A 15,582-nucleotide genomic window follows, 5' to 3' on the forward strand; every position below is an offset into this window, starting at 1 on the left:
TCTTTATTTTAAGAAGCAAGAGGTTTTTTAGCTTTCTGCAGATGCTACAGTCAACCAGATACTGACAATGGTAGCACAGCAACAGCAGTGTGGTGTTGGCCTTTTTCTAGTAAGGCTGGAGAAATATCAGAATCCACGTTCATATTTTCTCAGGTTTTAGGGTGGGTATTCTCCACCATCCCCAGTGGATCGCATGCTCTTTATTAAATCTATCCTAGATCTTCAGAAGCTCTGGAACTCTTTGTAGCTCTGGCTATTGTGCTCAAATCTTGGGCCTTCCATAAAAGAGGGAATGGGGAACGGATGCATTCACGTCTCACTAGCAGTGTATCAGAAGACAGCAGCTGGGCCATCTCAACAGGAAGAGTGTCAGATTTGTGACCTTAATAAAAAAAAAAAGGATGAGGAGAGGCAATTAAGGTAGTCAGGGAGCACCTTGGGAGAAGGAAACTGAGAAGGATGTGATGGGGTTGAAAGGTGTGAATGAGAACTGATTTGGGAGTAAGTAAGGCAATCTTAATAAGTTAGTCTGATAAGCTCCAAAATGTCTGAATGCGTATCCAGATTGAACTCCGGACATCTTTGAGAGTCACTGTTTGCTAGTCTGTAGTTCCCTCTTTTTATTGCTATTCTGTACAGATGGATGCTTCTAAACTGAATATTTAGAAAGGACATCATCAGGTTCTGCCTCCCCCAAGCAGTTTTAGTTCTAGTCTGGAGCATTCATACTGAAACCTGAGTATGGTGAGTAGGGTGTTACTTCTGCATGGCAGGAAAAAAATGAACACTAATAATTCTGGTGCTAGACTCCTGTTTCATCTCATGTCTGTCTCACATGTGCACCTGTGATTCATTGGAAAGTGGGAGACTAATCAGCTGTTTGTTGTGTATCTCTGGGATTACTTGTGTGACATTCAGTGGATGGACAAAAATTGCAAGTTTCCTTCTGTAGCAATGCACATTGTTCAAAGTCTTGATCACTAACACTTTCATGAGGAATCAGCTTAAAAAAATCTTCTGATGAATACAGTAAAAGGGGGTTCAGGTGATGATGGATTTAATAATTATCCTTAAGTCTTGGTCTAACTAATTGTGTTTAAACTGTGCTCATCAGACTCCTTGGCACTGTCGAAAAGTCATTGCCTTCTGTTTGTTGGACTATGAGGCTTCTTGCAGGCCTGGATAAACATTACAAAAATTATCCACAACTGGCAATCTTAGGATTTACCAGAGAAGCAGAGCATTGAGTAGACATGGAGGCTGGACTTCTCACTCCTGCCTGCAAATGGTCCCCACCAGCCACAAGTGAAGCACACTCATGAGGCCACAGAAACCAGTTTGTGCTGTCAGTGTTCTGCTGTTCTGTGGATGAAGTGACATCTTTAATCTCCAGTGCTATCAATTTCACACCTTTCCCCTGATTGCTTATGTTCTCTTAAAAGTTAAAACTAAATTGTGACCTGGGGTAGCGCTCGCTGGAAATGCCAAGGTCAGAGCAGGCTGCAAAAGGGACAACAGATACTTCCAAGACTGGTGGGTAACGCTTAGCTAAACTCCACAGCCAACCACACACTCTGCTTCTGATCCCCACACTGGTTATCAAGAAGCAAAAAAGAAATCACACAGCCTCCTTCATTGCATTCCAGTTCTCTGGCTCCCAGCCAGCACCTAGCTCCAGTGCAGTGAGAAGTTATTTTAAAAAAACTGCTCACATATACAAAATGTTCCTCTGACCCCAAAGGGTCAGCCACAGCAGGTCAATATAGGCTTGGTTCTTACCCCAAATGCCACGCTGCCAGCCAATCCTTTAGTGTCTAATAAAACTAAAGGTTTATTATAAAGAAAAAACAAGAAGAGAGATGTTAAATGGTAAAACAGTCACAAACGTAGAAAGAATTCAAAGTCCACATATCAAGTTCCTAGCAGTATTCGTGTGTTTGCTGGCTTGAAAGTCCCTCTGGAACACATCCACAGCTTGAATGGGTCATTCAGTCCTTTGTTCAGAGCTTCAGTTTGTAGCTTTTAAAATTCCATTCAATTCCAAAAATTGACTACAAAAATGTCACTTTTACTTTACATATCTGCTCCCTGTGCTTATTTAGAATCCTATTTGTTGATTTCTGTGACAACAATAAGATTTTACTGGTTTTTATGCATGCTAATATTGTGGAGCCAACACAGCTATCACAACTGTGTTCTCAGTTATACCTGCTGCATGTCTCGAGATTGCAGTGAAGATACCAGGTCTAGTTTATAGAGCTGTCAGTTTAAAACAGAAACAAAACAAAGCCAAACCAAACCAAAACAACAACAACAAAAGCAAAAACCAACAACAAACAACCCCCCCCACACCCAACAGTAACATGTCCAACTTGCAAATGAATCAAATATGGTGTGGGAATTATGAAATCACAATGAACATGGAACCCTAAAATGCACTTACACATTGATCTTGAAAAGTGCTGAGCACTGTAGTTCCACTCCAGCAAAGAATTTAAGCACTTACTTAACATTAGGAATGTGAATAGTCGTGTGTCTTCAGTTGGACTGAATCGCATGCTTAGTTGAAGCACCTGTTTTTAAGTGCACTGTTGTATTGAGGCTGAAAGTATCCATCTTCCTAAATGACTGAGGGGAAAGATTCCTTTAAAACTGAGTGGCCCACAGCGGAACAAAAAGGTCACCTGTAACCTGCAAAATCCCCAAATGATACTTACAGCTATATCCTGCACTTGTTTGTAGAGATGCACCCTCTGTAGATGAATGGAAAGGGCTAGGGATTCATAAATTCATACATTTTTAAGGAGGTGTGTGGGGGGATCCATTAGATCATCTTGTCTGAGCTTCTATATACCACAGGCCATAGAATTTCACCCAGTTCTCCTCATGTTGAGCCCAGTAACTTGTTTGACTTGAAGCATAACAAGTGTTTGGCTGTCCATCTGGATTTGAAGATCTCAAGTGATAAAATGCCACTTCCTTTGGTAGCTGATTACAATGATTAATCACCCTCACTATTAAAAAAATAAATAAATAAAAAAAATTAAAAAATAGTGCCTTATTTCTAATTTGTATTTAGCTGACTTCAATTTCCAGTCACTGTTTTTTTAATATCTTTCTCTGCTAGGTTAAAGAGTCTAATACCTGATATATCATCTCTGTGAAGGTACTTATATGCTGTAATCAAATCATCTCTAAATCTTCTTTGGATAAAATAAACAGATTGAGCTTTAAATCTCTCGCTGTCAGGCATTTTGTCCAGCCTTCAATTCATTTTTTGGCTCTTCTCTGAACCCTCTCCAAATTTTTAAACCGCCTTTAAAAATGGTAAAACGTGTATTAGGATGACTCTGAATGCCTTGGATTTGCTTTCATTTTCAGTAATGGCAAACTTTACCAACTAGTAATATCTTGTTGATCCCTCAAGGAAAATATAAAAACATATACTATGGTAATGTGCATTCTTCTTCTTCTATAAATGGAGGTATACATTATGAGCTGCCAAAGAGCCACCTGGTGTTGCAAAGTTCATTGGTTCTTGCTTTAAATTTCAGTTCGTTGGTGTGTGGGTAGGGCTGGGGGTGGGGGAATAAGGGATGTTCCTTTTTTAAAAGATCTTAATCTCAATTGCTAAAATTTAATAGCTAGATTGGGGGTGAATGGAGTGGAGAAACCAGCATTGTGGGTGTACCTTTCCAGTCCAATGGTGCATTTAATAACAGCTGTTTCAATGCGATGCTAGGCACCACATGGAGCACTTGTCTGTGTTTGCATTTGTTTTTGAAAGCTTGTACTGGGAAGAGAAATGTAGATGTAGTCTGTTTACTGTGCTTAGCTCAGGAGGTAACCAAGCTTTTGGTACTCTAACCCTGCATAATTTGTTCTCTTCCTTTAGTACCATCAATAGCCAAATCTTGGAAGGCACTTTCTGGAATTCCTCTTTCTCTTACTGTCTTATTTTTCCATTCATTTACTATGGCTGCTGCTGCTAGATTGAAAGCATTAGTTCAGGGTGTTGTTTATCCTACTATAAATATGATGCAATTTTAGTAAAATTCTTTCTTATGCTTTATTTTTCCTTTTTAAAAAAACTTCTGATCTCCTGCTTGCTATTAATTTAACTTAATTACATTTCAGCATGTGAAACGTAAAATAAAGCCTAACCCAGTCTCTCAGCACCCTTGACATATAATTAAAATTATAATCCAGAGAAGACAAAAAACAGTAGCAAACCAACAACATTTCTCACTGCAGAAGCCAGTCCACAAAACTGCAATTTCCTCACCTCCTATGATTAACCTCATTGCTTCCTCTGCACTTAATTTCTCAATCAATGTCTTCAGTCACTCTAGTTTAAATCTTTGACGTATAAAAATGTGAGACTATTCTTGGCTAATATCCTCCTTTTTGTAGAGTCTTCAAATTCACACACGAACAATGTAGTTTGAGATGCTGTCAGTCTTCTGCACCTCTGCTCCATCTGAATTATCCCTGCTCTTTGAAATACCTTTAGAAAGCTCAGCAGCTTTTCACAGTGTACGTTTTCAGAATAATAATGTGGTAGGGTTGAGGGGGAGAGGCAAGAAATTAGTAGTTCAGGCATTAATATTTCTAATACTTTTTGAAAGAACACATCCATATTTCCCCCACACATACAGATGCATGTTCTTATTTAGCTGCATCACTGCCATTCATAAGAGGGGAAGGGTTCAGGTCTACAGTGATTGAGCAGGTTGCACAGGTGAATGAAGATAGACATGGGGGTGGATTTCAGCAGCAGGCTGCAACTTTATTAACTCAAATCTGGCATTTAACCGGGTCCAGGATAAGCACTTCTGAAAATCCCACCTGTAAATGCTTAATTAACTAATTATACCTGCAAATCAGATATTTAGATGTCTAAATTGCACTGGCAATGTTGTGGGTGAATAAAGGAAGCCGGGGAAAGCTGGCCCTTTATTTTAGCAAGGTGTACTAAGCAGTGTTGTACTGAATGTCAAACCAGCTCAAGTGTTTACCCCTCTGAGTCTCTAAAGGCCATACCTGAAAAGAGGATATGGTCCTCACTTCTACTGACCTATTTTGACGTTAGTCTTCACCTCAAATGAGAAGGGGCTTCTGTTTTTTGGAGCTGAAGTTTGAGTTCAGTTTCCCATGCTGCATATATGAGGTTTGGCTGATGAGTTTGTTCATGTACAGCAGTATCTGCATGTGATCACTGATCATTACAAAGGGAGCTGCATTCCCCTAGCTCCTCCTCTATTTTAGTCCTGTTCAGACCTGAGGCTAAATTTTGCTTTTGGAGCTTGTATCCACAGCTGACCCTACGGACCAGGGTGTGGCTTTGGGTGACAAATGACTCAGTGCATGGTTGCTCCAGAGGGGGGAGTAATCTTCCCTAATCCTATATTAGGTGCAGATTCCATCCCCTGCTGTGCCAGTTCACCTGTGCTGCTTGGTTCTTGGGGGTGTGGAGCAAAAGCTGTGCCCACACCCTGCTCACTTGCACAGGAGGCGGAGTAGTGGCACAGCCATCACTATGAGATAGGCAACCCATGCAGGGTTTCTGATTCCTCTACACACAGTCACATAAAAGTCAGTTCTAGCTGGCTTCTTGCAGTAGAAATGTATATGCACGGAATAAAAGCTTGTCGGGAATTAATATAACCTTGGTCAGCAGTGTTCCCCACTAGAGCCTGGGTTAATGCCAATGATGTATTTTGTTGCAGGCAGAGAAAGCTGAAGGATTCATCAACCTGCCAGACTTCACTGTGGACCGAGCGAGTGAATGCAAGAAAAAGTAGTAAGTTTGTCACTCAGCCCATGCTAGGCTGAATAAAGATTTTACATGCAAAAAGCTGCATTTGAATTTGGCAGAGGTCAATGAAAAGGGATGGAGATCAGAAATGTCATGAATAGACTATCTAAAGAGCTTCTCAGTTTCTTACTTTCACCATGACTGGGCTTAACTTTTGCGCAAAGAATATCTAGTTTTGTGCGTTTGACATTGCCTGGAAAATTATTTTTCTTATTATTTTTACTTTATGTTGTTTTATTTTATTTTCCTGATATGCCTTTTGCTCACTACACCTCCTGTGTATCGATGCCCTATCTGGACTGAGCAGTTAGCCTTCCCCGGAGAACCCTGGCATGGGATTTCTGCAGTTTTAGGAGATGTGGAAAGTGAATTTCATGCACCCTTGTAAAGATAAAATCTATGGTATGCAGAGTCATAATACTCTATTGAACAACAAATATGTCTTTATACCAAGGGCTTTCTTCCTACTGGTATTCAAATGAGAACACTCTTGATTAGCTACCTTTTCTTAACTGGGAGGGTAAATAATGATATAAATAATATTGTATTATTGTGTGTATTAACAGGGATTATTCTTTAGATTAGATTACTGCAATGAATTCTTTGGGATATGCTTGAGGATCACATAGAAGTCTCTGCTTGTTCAGGACCTGACAGCTTGCTTACTTAGCAGCATAAACTGTCTGATATATTACTACAGTCAGGGCAGGTGACCCAGGTGATTGCCTGGAGTGCCAGGCTCGGGGGGCACCAGGCTCAAGATGCTGTTTTTGTTGTTAGCGACAAAAGGAACAATAGAACGTTTGAAGTCAAATGTTTCAGGTTTTCCGTATGTGGGTTCACTTTTCACTAACCTGCTGGAATGTTCCTTGCAGAACCTCGTGGAACCTTCCAGATTTTCTGAGAACTACATTTTCCTTGAACCTCCTAGAATGTTGTCAGCCATGCTATATAAGGGGAGGGGCATCAACAGTCAGTCAGTGAGATATAAGAACAAAGTGAAGTGAAATGAAAGCCTAGGACTAAGGTTAATATTCTAAGACTGTCACCTACTGTAACACTATTTAATACTGGTCTACCCAGTGTTGGTGTACAGTTCAATTTTTTGATATTAGTACGTTTCAGTTATTCTTAAAATGATTCTGTAAGATTCAAGGAAACAATTTTTTCTTATTTTCTTACATATGGCATGAATAAATACAGATTTACAGATTCTAGTGTGCAAATTTATCACCTTATATGACAGGGATAAATCATGCATCAAAATGATCTGAACAAATTGGAGAAATGGTCTGAGGTAAACCGGATGAAGTTCAATAAAGACAAATGCAAAGTGCTCCACTTAGGAAGGAACAATCAGTTTCACACATACAGAATGGGAAGAGACTGTCTAGGAAGGAGTGTGGCAGAAAGAGATCTAGGGGTCATAGTGGACCACAAGCTAAATATGAGACAACAGTGTGATACTGTTGCAAAAAAAGCAAACGTGATTCTGGGATGCATTAACAAGTGTGTTGTAAACAAGACACGAGAAGTCATTCTTCTGCTCTACTCTGTGCTGGTTAGGCCTCAGCTGGAGTATTGTGTCCAGTTCTGGGCACTGCATTTCAAGAAAGATGTGGAGAAATTGGAGAGGGTCTAGAGAAAAGCAACAAGAATGATTAAAGGTCTTGAGAACATGACCTATGAAGGAAGGCTGAAAGTACTGGGTTTATTTAGTTTGGAAAAAAGAAGACTGAGAGGGGACATGATAGCAGTTTTCAGGTATCTAAAAGGGTGTCATCAGGAGGAGGGAGGAAACTTGTTCACCTTAGCCTCTAATGATAGAACAAGAAGCAATGGGCTTAAACTGCAGCAAGGGAGATTTAGGTTGGACATTAGGAAAAAGTTCCTAACTGTCAGGGTAGTTAAACACTGGAATAAATTGCCTAGGGAGGTAGTGGAATCTCCATCTCTGAAGATATTTAAGAGTAGGTTAGATAAATGTCTATCAGGGATGGTCTAGACAGTATTTGGTCCTGCCATGAGGGCAGGGGACTGGACTTGATGACCTCTCGAGGTCCCTTCCAGTCCTAGAGTCTATGAATCTATAAATCATGCATCAAAGTCATGAAAAGGACTGCAAATGCAATAAAAAATAAGGTATTCAAAATTTTAACAAATGGAGGGGAATAGGGGTGCCGAAGATGCTCCTTGCCTGGGGCATCATTTTATCTAGGGCTGGCCCTGACCATCGTGCTCCATACACTGCACTGGCTTCCAGATGCTTTTAAATGCAATGCAAGGATTTGGTTTTTAATCTATAAAACACTACATGGTTTTATCCTGGCTTTTAAGAGAATGCCTTCCCCTATGCTCTGTCCCCACATTTTTCTTGAGGCACACTTGCTGGCAGGCCTGTCACTTGAATTCTTGAGGGAAAGAGGCAAAATGAGTATGAGAGTCTGTGGCTCCAGAGTTCCCTGTTGGTTTCTCAGGGCTTGTCTACATCACAAAGTTGCAGCACTGGTGAGGGGGTTACAGCGCTGCAACTTAGGAGGTGTACACATCTGCAGGGCATCACCAGCGCTGCAACTCCCCGTTTGCAGCGCTGGCCGTACTCCCGTTTTGTCTCGGGTGTAGAGGATCCAGCGCTGGTGATCCAGCGCTGGTAATCAAGTGTAGACACTTACCAGCGCTTTTCTTGACCTCCGTGGAATAAGCAGGTATCCCAGCATACCTGAGGAAGCCTCTGGTAATCAAGCTGGTCTCCTTCCCCGGTTTGCTCTCGCGTTCCCCGAACCCCGAGCAAGCAGGTCTCCTTCCCTGCGGTTTGCTGGGTGGTTCCGGGAACGCGATAGCAAACCGCGGCGAAGCTGGTCTCCTTCCCCGGTTTGCTCTCGCGTTCCCCGAACCCCCCTTGAAGCCGCCCAACAGCGCTGCAGTGTGGCCACATCTAACACCACTTGCAGCGCTGGTTGCTGTAAGTGTGGCCACTCTGCAGCGCTGGCCCTATACAGCTGTACTAATACAGCTGTAACAACGAGCGCTGCAAAATTGTAGATGTAGACATACCCTCAGAGCCCTTGTTTGCTGAGCCACATAACACATAGCAAGTGTTGACTGTTGCCTTTGGCTTCAATGGACCATTTGCAATGCTAAGCGTGATAGATAGTGTTTGCAAATGGGGGGCCCTAGGTGACTAAGGTTAGAGGCTCACCTATGAAATGTTCAATTGTAAGTCACAGGGTGTGGTTACATTCCCTGACTGGATGAGTGAAACTCTTAGAATGAGGATTCCTCTGCAAAAATTCTTATTTGCAAATTCAGTGTTTGCTTTCTGTGGATATTCTCCAATTAATTTCCAACTGGTTGTTTCAGTGATAATTTCTGACAGAAATTGGTTTGGTAGAATATTTGCAGTAAAACACAAAAAGGCTGCAAACAGTTAATGAATTCATCTAAAAATTGGAATGAATGTTACCAGAAACTTTTGAAGTATTCTCCCTGTACTAATTATCACATATGGGGGAACCTGCTATGATCTTATTTTCAAAATGCAGAAATTAACATAATTTGCTTTATAATTTAATCTATATGATAACAATAATCTCCTTTCTAGAGTTTGGTTCATATAATTAGAAAGCTACCTAACAACATGTAGGAAGAAGGACATATAAAGTTGTGCCCTTTTAAAAATGGTGAGATGTCTTAAATGAAAAAATCATAGGTATTTTGAGAAAAGGTGCCCCATGATCTGCTTAGGCTTCATGAAATCCTCTAGTTATCCACAGAACAGAGATAAAATTGGCTATCGAAGTGTAAATTTCTTCTGTTTTAACTTACCAGTGTATTTCAACTAGTTAGTTCAGTCTCCATTGCTATATAGTTCTTCATTGTAGCTGCCACTTATTGACACAGTTGATGATGGGTGTTTATGTGGATACTTGCCTGCAGTATTTGGGCTGCGTTCAATTCGTTTTATATAAGCCACCAAACAATCATCAAATGGAATCAACTTTCAATGCAGTCCTGTGGGCAGATTCCAGTCCCATTGGCCCTCCAGTCCTTCACTAGAAGACAACTTTATTGCTTTTCTGAAACAGGCTGATTTTCTCTTTTGGGGCAACAGAACAGAGGTGAATTGAGATGGATTCTTGGTATGTGAGCATCCAGAATTGGAAACTTTTCTTTAGCAAGCACATCTTTCTTGTGATACTTTAGCGCTTGTTCCCAGGCATATATCATTGTTGGTTTGTTAGAAGGCAGCTAATATCATTATAACATTTATTTTCACAAATATCTTTTTTACTCCCTTCTCTTTACCACAAGGGTGTACAAATCAGGAGACCATAAAATGTCGCTAATAGACTAGAAATATGTTAGTAGTTTTTTTTCTTCTGAAAATGTCCTTTCAGTACTGTAAAGCCTCTTATCTATCTCAACCCAATGTTCTTTGTATCTTTGCTAAAATGACAGACCTATAAAATTCCAAAAATGGCACAGAATTTTGAGGAAAGAAATACATTTCTCGATGGATAACTTGGTCTGCATTAATAGAATGGAGTGTACAAAGGTGTTATGCTTTGGATAATTTGCTCACACAATTTTGTTGTTTTTTCCTACCTAAATTAACTTTTCCTGTGTGTGTGTGGTTTTTTTCTTGAAGTGCTATTAAGGTCAACCACCCACAGATCAAGACATTTTATTTTGCAGCAGAGAATGTGGAGGAAATGAATAGGTAAGTAACAGCAACTGAATATCTCTGTCCTTGCCCAGCATCTTAGAACCATTGCTTTGTTTGCATGTTGGTTCTTCAGGTATCAAGTAGTAGCTGTGATTCAAGAGTGCTGTTTTTGTTTTTTCTTGCTGATGCAGTGGTTATCTTCCAAGTAAATGTAAGATAAAACACCCTGCTCTAGTGGTGGCTGTTTAAAAACATGCCAATTTAATTAAGATATTATGGAGTGGCAATATTTGCTCCATAGTTAAGGTTAAGTTAGGATCCCATTATAAGGCCAATTTTCAATAAGTCTGCCAGTGTTTCATAAAAATAAATCAATGTTCCTAAAGTTCTCATAAATCAGCAAATCCACAAAGATTAACTCCGACCCTTGAATTAAGACCTTTAAAATATGACGTGTATTGTCAATTATGAATTGTCTGACAAATTTTAATGTACATTATATAATAAAAACTGAAATTTCTTATACAACCGTATAGAGTAAGGTACAGTACAATAGGGCATACAGTAATTTAATATTGGCCTTGATTTTTTAAGCCATAATGAAATTTACTCAACAACTACAGTTTGCAGAAAATCTTTCTTGAGAATTGAGACCCCCCTGAATAAGATCATAATTAATCTTTGTGGATTTGCTGATTTATGAGAACTTTATTTCTCAGTGTTTTATTAATACTAATGTTTTCCATGGAAATGTATTATATATAAAAGTCACACATGCATAACACTAAAGTGAGCGGTATCTGCCCTTCTTGGTCCCAGTCCTGAAACTGTTTACACTTGTGAGTAGTCCCACTGAACTCGTTGGGACTATTCACGCGTGTAAAGCTACTCATGTACATAAATGTTTATAGGAGCAGGACCTTTGTTTGTAACTCTTTTAGGCATCCATCCATTAAACCACTAATGGGTTTATTCAAGGAGAAGTTTGCTTCATTTATTTAGTACATGTGCTAGAAGATGAACTCTTCACAGTAGTATGCAAACATAGAAAGCAAACGAATGTTGGATAGCAGATAACTGCATGCATTTACCAGCATGCACTTTACACTCCTACATGATGGCAACCTTTTAAATTGGATTTTTTTTGACCTATCCGTTCTGTTTGAAATACTAAGATTTCTTTTTTACTTTCATTTCTATTAATCTTCATTGAGTTAAGGTCAAGGTCCTTAATAATCTGCAGCCAAAATTCATTCTTCACTTTTACAGGAATGACAACTCGTAACCTTTAGTTGTTATGCGCATCTATACTTCATACAGTGATCAGGAGGAAGTGGGACTAAGGACCCAATCCTACTCCTACTGAAGTTACTGGCAAATTTCCCAGTGGCCTCAATGGCGAACAAGATGAGACACTATGTCATCTAACTGTTGTGTAACTAGTTTCCAGAGGTTCACTAGACCTACAGATTAATCTGAAGAGAGGTTAAATGAGCACATAGTATCTTGCATGCTAGAGCACCTTACAGCTCAAAGGATCCAAACGATTTATAAATTAAAAAGATACACAAACTATAACCAGGTGTCACTTCATGCACTAAAAAAACACAGCCCTCTAGGGAAGGAGAGAAACGCAGCAGCTGTTAATAGCATACAGCAACAGTTTAGAACAGGAAGTGAAGAATGCTGTATAGAACTGAAGAGGACATTTAGGAAGGCAGAACGTAACTTACACAATTATAAATTTGGTCAGGAAGCCTGAGTTAAAGGACCTACTCTTACAAATTATACCATGATCTGATCAGAGCACAAGACTGTATAACTATGAGGAATAAATAATTTGTTACAGTATCTTAAATAATTAAGTAACTGGTTCAGATACCCATGTATGGAAGCACTTTAAAAATAGAGGGATTTCTAAATAGCCTTATAAACTGTTCCTTAGCCTGTGAAGTGAAGAGTACATGTCTCGTTGAGGGGTGCTTGAATGCTCCTCAACTCCCTTTGAAATCAATGGGAGTAGGGGTATTCAGCACCTTTTAAGGAGAGTCTGCATTACAGGAGGGCTCACCTTGAGCTGCACTGCTGTGGTGCAGTGGTGTATAGATACTTGTTACAGTGACAGAAGGGGTTATTTCATTGCTGTAGTAAATCCACCTCTCCAAAAGGCAGTGGGTAGGATGGTAGAAGAATTCTTCTATCAACATAGTAGTGTCTACATTGGCTCTTATGTCATCTTAACTACATTGCAGAGGGCATGAAATTTTTCACAGCCCTGAGTGATGTAGGTTAACCAACCTAACTTTGTAGGGTAGACCTGCTCTGATTCCCACAGGAACTTTAAACTGAGGATGAAAGAGAAGAACTGGTGGTAATAATAAAAGATAGGAAGATCACTGTATCTGAAGACTGTCAGAGGTGTTGCAGAGTAGAATACAAATATCCCTAAAAATGTGCTTGCTTTCTGTTTATAACATAGGTGGCTAAATAAACTGGGGCTAGCTGTAATTCCTCAGGCATCCAATGGAAAGAATGAAGAAGGTATGTTCACATCTCAATTTTTGCATGGAACAATTTCATTTTTTTTACACAGTGAGATTTTTGCTACAATGAATTTCATATCAATGTTGTTCTTTTTAAACTTTCAGTTTGTGGCTCATCAGCTGTTACATGTTTCACTAACACCAAAAACCCAGTTGTGCCCTTGAATATCTGATTTCTGTATCAACCAAGGCACAACAATTAATTGTCTGACAACTGTGGAATTTATGATATAAAAGAGTTTCCATTATTTATTCATTAATACAGTACTATATGTGTAGATGCTATTTTAGAGAGATAAAATGGCAGGTCCCTGCACCCAAGAAGTTTACAGCCTAAATGATTCACACTATTTGTATTTATGAGCACCAAAGAACTCTGATACAATCATCTCTTTAGGCCAGGGGTGGGCAACCTATGGCCTGTGGGCTGGATCTGGCCCGTTGCTTAATTTCATCCTGCTCATGGCAAGTCTCAGTGCTATGGGCCTGAAGCCCTGAGCCTCAGCACCCCACCGTGGGGCTGAAACTGTGAGCTTGCCCCGCTGCAGGCAGGAAACCCTGAGGCTCCACGCCTCCCTGGGGGGCTGTGTGTGGCCCATGATTGATTTTTTTACATGAGTCAATGGCCCGTGCATAGGTGCTAAGTTTCTCATTTGTTGGGGGTGCGCTTCCTGGTTCCTCCCAGTCCCCACTTCACTTCTTCCCCCAAGACTCCACCCCTGCCCTGCTTCTTCCCACCCTCGCTCTGCCCCTGCCCTGCCCCTTACCCGCCTCTTCCCTGCGCAGTTCCGCCCCCTCCCCCGAGCACTCCGCCCTTGCTCCTCTCCCCCCAGAGCCTCCTGATGCTGTGAAACAGCTGATCTGCAGCAGGCAGTAGGCACTGGGGGAGGGGGAGGTTCTGGTAGGGAGGCTGCCAGTAGGTGCTCTGCACCCACCATTTTTTTCCTGTGGGTGCTCCAGCCCCGGAGCACCCACGGAGTCGGTGCCTATGAGCCTATGATAGAAAAAAGGTTAACCACCCCTGCCTTAGACCCTCTGCTACCTCTGTGAATGGGGACATAGCTCATACATAGAACTCATTCATATAGTGCTAGTGTTAACTTTGCTGAGCTTGCTCAGTGCCATATGGAGTGGTATTACAAGCTGTTTGTGCTGATAGAAATCATGGGTGATGATAACTTGAGGTGCCTGGAGAATCAGGATGCTTCACTGTCTCCTTTGTTTTGACTGGGATACAGTGTATTTCCCCTTCTTTCTCTTTAACAGAAACCTCTATTCACTGGTCCACTTACTTTCTCCAGAAACTTGCCATTTGTGGATACATTCCCTAGTGCCTCTTCAGCCCCTCACCCAGGTGTTAGAGCAGAGTGGTCTGGGGCAAGTGGAGGGCACGTTGCTACACTGAATCTTTGGTCTGTTAGCAGGAAACCCAGTCTGAACATCTTACCAGATGAGGGAAGGGGTCCAGTTTTTCTTGAGCTGTTTAAACAAGCAGCAGAAGGGCTGATTGAAAGATGATAACAATAATTTGACTGTCAACCTATCACTATTATGGATACAAATAGGAGCTTAAAAATAAGTTCCAGGAAGTACAGTATGCTGGTTGTGTTTGGAGAAACAGCTGAAGCAAGAGAAGAGTTAGGAAAATAAGAAGCAATTAAAATTAGGAAAGTCAACTGAACTTAATGGGAACTATGTAAGCAGACGAGAGAGCTCCTGTCCTGAGAAACTCTACCCAGCTAACCTCTGCAGCAGGTGATCAAGTTACCAGCACTTCATCATCAGAACAAACAACATTGTCAAGTATTGTCCAAACATTTTAAAGCTAACACCCTGCACCACTATTTTCAGGAAAATGCACCCGTCCCCATCTCCTGCCCTATACTCCTGATGTGTGTTTTGTTAAAGGTCTATCCATCTTCCTCCCATTAGCTAGGTGGGCACCCCACATTTTGGGAAAATGCTGACATAGCCTAAGGACATGCTACGGTTTCTAGCACCGTAACTCTTTCCTGAGTGTCACACATCACAACTATTCAAGGAGCTCTTAGATTCCCACTCTTGGATTCCTGCTTTTTTGAGAGGAGAGTGAGGGGAATGGTTTCTGTGCATTTAGTCCTTCCTTCAGTCTGTTTCCAATATCAGAAACCAGATATAGATTTTACTTTTCTGGTGTCATATGTGTAATAAAAAAAAAGCCGCAGAAACAATATTTTATTTATTAATCAATAGTTCCTTTGATTTCTTAAATGTTTCTACTTGCATAAAATTTCAATCTGTTATTCTAAACATGATTTTAAAATATGTAGCTGGGCTAAGTTTGCAGTAAACAAAACCATAGCTGTGTTAAAAAATAACTAAAATAATCTTCTAGTTCTGCCAATAATAAAATGAGAACATGTGCAAAACTATACAAAACCTGGCAAATTCCCTGAATGTCATTTCGTCAACATCTTTGTGACAGCCTTCTTTTGCTTAAAATCTTCACATCAATGCTTTTTGCTGACAGGTAAATTATTAAAACAAAAAAGAGTGACACACACAGTTTTCCATAT

At 40.5% G+C, this 15,582-nt stretch overlaps 1 protein-coding gene across 1 annotated transcript in view; it reads left to right on the plus strand.

Annotated features, from left to right (window-relative positions):
* Positions 1–15,582, plus strand: part of IPCEF1 (interaction protein for cytohesin exchange factors 1) — an 87,482-nt gene that overhangs the window by 36,936 nt on the left and 34,964 nt on the right. The window contains exons 6-8 of the mRNA XM_050951600.1: positions 5,730–5,803; positions 10,467–10,538; positions 12,964–13,025. Of these exons, the coding sequence (XP_050807557.1) occupies positions 5,730–5,803; positions 10,467–10,538; positions 12,964–13,025 (208 nt within the window). The remainder of the gene's footprint in view (positions 1–5,729; positions 5,804–10,466; positions 10,539–12,963; positions 13,026–15,582) is intronic.

This window comes from Gopherus flavomarginatus, chromosome 4, assembly GCF_025201925.1.
Source record: "Gopherus flavomarginatus isolate rGopFla2 chromosome 4, rGopFla2.mat.asm, whole genome shotgun sequence".
Taxonomy (NCBI): domain Eukaryota; kingdom Metazoa; phylum Chordata; order Testudines; family Testudinidae; genus Gopherus; species Gopherus flavomarginatus.